The sequence below is a fragment of the Cicer arietinum genome, chromosome 7 (genome assembly GCF_000331145.2).
Source record: "Cicer arietinum cultivar CDC Frontier isolate Library 1 chromosome 7, Cicar.CDCFrontier_v2.0, whole genome shotgun sequence".
Lineage (NCBI taxonomy): Eukaryota > Viridiplantae > Streptophyta > Magnoliopsida > Fabales > Fabaceae > Cicer > Cicer arietinum.
Window position 1 is genome coordinate 15,273,378 of NC_021166.2, and position 7,288 is coordinate 15,280,665.

The following is a 7,288-nucleotide window of genomic DNA, read 5'->3' on the forward strand; positions in this document are numbered from 1 at the left end:
TGTGTTTTATTTGTTTCTATATATATATATATATATATATATATATATATATATATATATATATATATATATATATATATGTATGTATTCATTTGGAGCTTCATTTTAACCCTTTAGTTGGCATTGCATTGTCTCCTGCAGATTTCTCGAATGATCGATGATCTTAGGTGTGTGACCTTTGTCCTGGATTCTGCTGAAGAAGAGGCTGGGAAGGTTATGAGAGAATTGCTCCAGCAAGGTCCTTCAACCTCAGATAACGATTCAAAGGAAAGCTCAGACATTAAATCTCTTCAGTTTGCAGCGGCAAGACTTCATATTACATCCGCAACAACCATCATAGCAGAGAGAAGATCTATTAGGAAGTTATTACAAAAAGTTGGACCAAAAGACGAAACGAAAAAGGTGATCTTGAAAAATCTGTTGTATCTTCTGGTAAAGTATGGAAAATCAATCATAGGAGAACAGGTGGAGGTCTATACTCATTGTGAAGAACCAGTGGCAACTGAGAACTCTGGTCATGATTCTTTATGTATCCATCATGTGAAGTCAGACACATACGTGAACCACGATCAGTACGAAACTCGTGCCAGCGAGTTAGGTAGAGTTGCACCACCTGAGGAATATACATGCCCGATATCTTTAAGGTTGATGTATGATCCTGTCGTCATTGCTTCGGGAGAAACATATGAAAGGATGTGGATACAGAAATGGTTCAACGAGGGTAATGTTACATGCCCGAAAACAAAAAAGAAACTGTCCCATATGGCGTCGACTCCTAACATTGCTCTAAAGGAATTAATCTCAAAGTGGTGCAAAAATAATGGAGTCTCCATTACTGACCCGAGTAGACAAGCCGAAGACATTCACTCATGGGAAGCTTCTATCACTTCCATTAGGAGTTTTGGAAGTTCCATGAATGGTCTGAACCTGCCAATGGATTTTAGTAACATGTCACTTGGATCGATAGATACAAGTTATAATTCAGATTCCTCACATGTTAAGGCCGGTCATGGCTTGAATTCGATGTTGGTCAAGACTAGAGACGGTTCTCACAGGCGTCAATCTCATTCACAGATTCATGACACATATTTGATGTCCTTATCTAAACTTCATGAGCATCAATGGGATTCGCAATGCCAAGTCATTGAAGATATGAAAATAGATTTCACAAGCAATGACCAAGTTTTTATCTCTGTGTCGTTAGAGAATTTCATTGATCCACTTGTGAGATTTCTGAGCATTGCATATGATAAGCATGACACAAAAGCTCTGAGAGGTGGATGTAAGTTACTGTTGGAATTTACAAAGTACTGTAGGTACAATTTCTTTTGCCTTCACTCATGGTACTTGTATATTTCTAGGTTAGTTAGTTAGCTTGGTTTACATATATCTAATTTATATTAAGTTGTGACGAAGTAGATAAAAGAATTTCCTTTCAAAACAATATTCCATTGGTCTGGAATAACAAGAAAAACTTGTTATGCTTAACATTTGTTCAATGCCATGCCTCATTTTTGCCAGTGTTGTGTTTTCAATCACAGATCGCAGAAAATAGTTATTTACTCAAATTCGGCTATGCTACAGGGCTATAGCATTTGTTTGATATCACTGTACTAAATCGTATATTGCTGAACAATAGCGGTTTGTTAGAATTACGTTACGCTATAGCGCCATAATACCAGTATAGCCGCTATTTGACAACATTGATTGATGATATTGGAATGACTTGTTTGTGTTTTTTCATGCAGAAATGGTCTGACAAACTTAAGCGAAGATACATGCAGTTTGTTGGCAAGTCTCCTTGAGTCAGAAGTGATTGGAGAAGCTCTTACCATACTGGAAGAATTGTCGAACAATTGGTCTAATAAAGCTAACGCCACAGCTTCCAGTGCACTAACAGCTGTTTCAAAGATCCTTGATTCTGGTAACAAAGAGTATCAACAGAAAGCTATTAGAATAATGTGCAATTTTTCATCCAATACTGAAATTTGTTCCTACATGGTGTCTCTGGGGTGCATCCCAAAATTAGTACCATTTTTCGAAGACAAGTTCCTTTGGAGACACTGTATAAGGATATTGAAAAACCTTTATGATACTAAAGACGGTAGGATGTGTGTTGTTGAAACAAAGGGATGCATGTCTTGTGTTGTTGAAATACTTGGGTCCGGCAGTGACGAAGAAAAGGAACCAGCACTGGCGATCGTACTATCTTTGTGTTCGCAACGGTTGGAATACTGTGAGATGGTTATGGACGAGGGTATTATACCATATCTTGTCAATATCTCCAATATGGGAAACGATAGCACAAAGGCGTATGCGTTGGAACTGCTTCGACTTTTGAGGGACGTAGCCAGCGAAGGTTGCTTTGAGCCGAATCTCAACAACTCACAAGATTCTAACGATCACTTTGAAGAAAATAAATTGTCCAAGAAGTCCACAATTTTGAAGAAGCTATCGTGGTTCTCAAAATCAAGTTCTGTTTCGTCCAAAAACAAGAGATGAAACTCAGTTCCCTTTATTACATGGACAAGTTATTCTTTAGTCTAATCTTTCACCATTTATTATTGGATCTAAATATTCTTTCACAATGTGTAACTAAAGTAATATGATTGTAATTTTATATAATGTATAGTTTCTTTGACATGGCAAGTAAAGAGGTAGTTGGGAAGTTCTTTTTTTTGACTTGGTGAGTGATAATGGATTGTAATTGTAGAAATAGCCTCTTAGGTTAGGCACTGAATTGCTATTCTCATTGTTATTGTATATATAATTATATATTGATTGAATAGTCTAATACTCTTTTCCAAAACTTATATATAAATATTGATTTTCATATCTCTTAAAATGGCAACCATGATGTATATAATATTAGAGAATTTGATCATTCAAATTAATTAATTTAGATCACGAAATAGGGATCAATAAAAATTCTAAACACAATTTTGAAGTTAATGTTATTTAAACACCAATTTGGCATCACAAAAGTAGACAATTTTTTTTTTTTTAATAAAAAAATTTAGAGTGAAAAGATAGTGTTATAGTATAAAGTAGGAAAGATCTTAGTCTCTTTTTACAAAGAGATTTATATTTATGACACAATTATAATTTTTTAAATAGTTAATGCAATTCACACAATTCATTGTGTGATTAATGAATATATCAAAATTGCATAAATTATTAATATGAATTTAAACATTATCAACCACGATTTTAGATAATCTAATTATGTATAGATTTAAAATTTTAAAATTAAAGTTAATCGCATTTAAATTTGTAGTCAATAAAATTCGATAAATAATTAATAAGCTATGAGATAAATAACAAGTCTAACATTTCTTTAATCACACATATAAACTAATTAACCGTTTAAAAAAAATATCAAATAAGCTCAATGATTTTTTGTTTTAAAAAAATTGGTGCAAATGTCTTTAGTTGGAGGAGAATAGAGAACAGATAAATCATTTTAAATTTTATCTATGCATCTTTTAATAAATGTCACTTTCACAAAAAATATCATCTCAAAATAAATATTATTCTCAATATAATTTTAATTATTTTATTCAAATTATATATTTTAATTATTACTGTATACTTTCTAAAACATTAATTTATTTTGAGTGGAGGAGAGAGAATCCTCCTACTTTAATTTTCTATTCCCTCCAAAATAATAATAATAGCTCATTTTCAAATTTAAATACTCTTTTATTTAAAAAAACAATCTTTCATCATCTTTTCCCTTTGTCAAAAAAAATCTCATCTTCACCTCTTACCCTTAACTCCCTGCCCCACGGCGGAAGCCTACCAGCGCCACCACCGGCCACCGCGCCGTCCTCTCCTCTTCTCTCTCCCAGTTGCGCTGCCTTTGTCCCTCCTCTTTTCTCTTCTCCTCTCTCGCGCGCCTGTTGTCCGTTAAACTCAGCCACGAAGGCCCTCCTCCGGCCACGCCACCGTCGAGCTCGACCTCCACGGCCCTCCAACCGTGATAAATCATTGACACAACAAGGTATGTTTCTCATATTTAGAGTTTTGTGAATTTAGGGTTTTTTAAATTGGGATTTTGTATATGACTATAATTATATTAAATTGGTTGACTGATTATGAAATTAGGACTATGAGTAATATATATGTGTTGTGAAATCATTTTCAGGGTTTTTTATTTGTTTGAAATTGAGGATTTTGTACTGTTGTTGTACTGTCATGAAACCTGCATTTTTTTCTGTCATCAGTAGTTTGCTATCAAATTCAGCAACAGCGTGTGAGGTCTTTGATGTTATAAATTTGGTTGTTTTACTTAATGGATGCAAACTTGTTGATTTAGTTTTGGGTGTTTAAAAAATCAGTTTAGTATCTTGGAGTTATTACAGACAATTGGTTGTAAGAACTTTGTTGTAGTTGGCTAATCTTTGCACTACTTGTCCATGGACTAGTGGTATTAATTCACGTTTCTTGTGTTTCATAGTGGTATTAATTCAGAAAAATTGTTAACTTGTGTTTCTTGTTGTTGTTGTGGTGGTATGTGTTGGTTACTGATTAATGCTTTGAGGCTGCTGTTTTTCTTGAAGATTCTTCTCCCATTGAACCCTATGCAGTTTAGACAATACATTCATTTCTTTTTTTTTGGGGGGGTGTTTATAAAGATAATGCTTTGAGGCAGTTGTTTTTCTTGAAGAATCTTCCCTTTTTGTTGATCTAAAGATAGGTTGAAGATTATGTTTTTGTACATCATTTAGTTTTTTATATGATTGATTCCATCAGGAACTAGGATATTTAGTTATTTAAAGACAAGCATATACGGTTACTTAAATCATTCTTCATAATTGCAATGAGGAATTAAAATTGAAGTTTTCAATGTCTGGCACTTTACCTAGAGATATCATCGAATGCTTGGAACTTTGCTTAATTGTTGCGGTTGTGTCTCAATTGATTATGTGTTTCTTTTGTTACTTGTACTGTTTCTAATTGTTTCTTGTACTATTTTGGGACGTTGTTTAACTCCTGTTTGTACTGTTCTGTGGTGTCTTATATTGAGAGCGGTGTGTTGTCAATAATAAGTTGATTATTCAACAATTTCAAAATATGAAATTGTGTAGAGGACAATTATTATAGAATTTGTATGTAACTTTGAGTACAATAGATTAAAATTTTATGATTTTAATATTTATGTTTTACTTATATATGTAACTATAATTATTAATTGCACTTAAATAGTTTCCAGTTTCCACCCCTTGGGCCAGGGTTCTGGATCCGCTATTGGATATTAGATAGAGAATGTTGATCAGTAAATAAACAGCATTGGTAACGAATTGACCTGAAGAAAGTTGCAAAAAGGACACAGCAGTAGAATCAATGAGTTTAGAAATGGCAGCGGAATCATCGGAGGGTGAAGAAGAAGGAAAGTTGAGCGGAGGTAACCAAGTATTGATCGTGGATGACGAACTCCGGGAATTAGGGAAGAAGGCCGCCTGGAGTGTTAGCTCCTGCAAACCCGGCAATGGCGTCTCTTCTCTTCGAGATGACAACCTCGAAACCTATTGGCAGTCAGTTACTCTCTCTCTCTCTCGCTCTCTCTCTCATCTGCGCATGCATTTATTCATTAGTTAGTTTGTTTGTTTTCAGATCTGATGGAGCCCAACCTCATTTTGTTAACATTCAATTCCAAAAGAAAGTTCGATTACAAGTAAGCATATACCAATTTCATCATTGTTATATCAAATTTCAAATTTTTACATCCTAATAATGTTTTGTTTGTTTGGGAATTTGGTTTTTGAGTTGTTGCAGTTAGTTGTGCTCTATGTGGATTTCAAACTTGACGAGAGTTACACTCCCAGCAAGATTTCGATCCGCGCCGGCGATGGCTTTCACAACCTCAAGGTCTTTCTTTTAATCTTTCAAATTCCTTCTGTATTGGTATTGTGTGGGATACCAGACACACCTTCAATCTGAATTGTTGGTGCTAGTGTTATCAATTTGGCTATTCTGAATTTGTGAGCAATTTTGTTTCTTAGGAGATAAAAGCTGTGGAACTTGTCAAACCAACTGGTTGGCTTTATCTCTCATTGTCTGGAATTGATCCTCGGTAACTGTTTTTCTTTTCTGTCTTGTTTTCTATTCAATCTCACATGTTTGTCGTCATCTTAGACTAACCTGCAAGTCATTCTGTGATTTCGATATAGCTATCTGAATCAAACCAATGTAATCTCGTTAAGTGAATTTGTTTTTTGCTGCAGAAATTTTGATAGTTTTTTCTTTTAATTCTTACTCCTTGTTTTGTGTACTTGAATTTACTAAGTTGGAGATGTAATTGGTAATGATATACATGAAATGTGTGTAAAGATCTTCTCTAAAGTGAGAATTGTAAAGTGAGTAATATCAATTGCTGGTAAATAAATCAATAGTTGATATTATATGTACATGCACAACAAATCATCTGTGTTTTTAAATATAAATAGTTGATTTTCTCACTTTAAAGCAGCCAAATTTAATAAATAAACAGTTTTTTTCTTCATTCATTAGACTTATGGACTATGCTCTTGATTCTTTTACTGGAATTCAATATGTTAATGAAGCCTAACTGAAACAAAATTACCATGTAATATAACTAGAATATTTCTCTCACTTTTGATAGCATCTTATTATTGCCTTTCATCACCAATTGCAGTGACACTTTTGTCAACACCTTTATGTTGCAAATTGCTGTGTTGTCAAACCATCTCAATGGAAGAGACACACATGTGCGGCAAATCAAAGTTTATGGACCTAGACCGTATGTCTCCTTATACTTTTTAATCAATTTCTTAGAAACAGTTACACTATATCAGTTTTTTCACGTAAAACCTTATTGCAGGAACCCTATTCCACAACAGCCATTTCAATTTACTTCAGAAGAGTTCATCACCTACTCTACTATAAGATGAGATTTTATGTAAGAAATTATTCAAGCCAAAACTTAGTGTTAAATCAAAGAAGGCTACTCACTGATTGATTATATCATGGGAAGGGTCTGATGAAACCAAACCACTAGCCACTTAGGTGGCAAAAATATATTTCACTGATATTTATATTCTTAAAAACATGCCATGAGGAAATGTGGCTATCAGTATCCTTTGTTTTTTTGCTTGTATTTATAATTTGTTTAGATCTACAAGTGGTTTATAATAGGATTAAATATGGGATCTGCATTTTCGGAGGCATCCTATTTTTATTATTTCTGAACAAAATGATATGTAGATATCATGGGAATTTCTGTTATATTCAACCCGCTATTTTTCTTCCTTCTCCCATGCCGCAA

The 7,288-nt window shown here is 33.9% G+C and overlaps 2 protein-coding genes across 6 annotated transcripts in view; both read left to right on the forward strand.

Moving 5' to 3' along the window:
- Positions 1 to 2,794, forward strand: part of LOC101492473 (U-box domain-containing protein 5) — a 6,506-nt gene extending 3,712 nt beyond the window's left edge. For both annotated transcript variants that reach the window (XM_004509217.4, XM_027336774.2), the window contains exons 5-6: positions 142 to 1,316; positions 1,749 to 2,794. In XM_004509217.4, the coding sequence (XP_004509274.1) occupies positions 142 to 1,316; positions 1,749 to 2,502 (1,929 nt within the window). In that variant the 3' untranslated portion in view covers positions 2,503 to 2,794. The remainder of the gene's footprint in view (positions 1 to 141; positions 1,317 to 1,748) is intronic.
- Positions 2,795 to 3,698: 904 nt separating this feature from the next.
- On the forward strand, positions 3,699 to 7,275 carry LOC101492807 (anaphase-promoting complex subunit 10). 4 transcript variants are annotated; one of them, XM_027337206.2, is made up of 7 exons: positions 3,699 to 4,003; positions 5,209 to 5,537; positions 5,617 to 5,677; positions 5,770 to 5,871; positions 6,006 to 6,076; positions 6,659 to 6,763; positions 6,845 to 7,275. In XM_027337206.2, exons 2-7 carry the CDS (start codon positions 5,347 to 5,349, stop codon positions 6,912 to 6,914), a joined length of 600 nt encoding a protein of 199 aa, XP_027193007.1. In that variant the 5' UTR covers positions 3,699 to 4,003; positions 5,209 to 5,346; the 3' UTR covers positions 6,915 to 7,275. The 4 variants fall into 4 exon arrangements, with proteins under 4 accessions (XP_027193007.1, XP_027193008.1, XP_027193009.1 ...); XM_027337207.2 differs by having other exon boundaries at positions 5,216 to 5,537; XM_027337208.2 differs by having other exon boundaries at positions 5,235 to 5,537.
- The last annotated feature ends 13 nt before the right edge of the window (positions 7,276 to 7,288 follow it).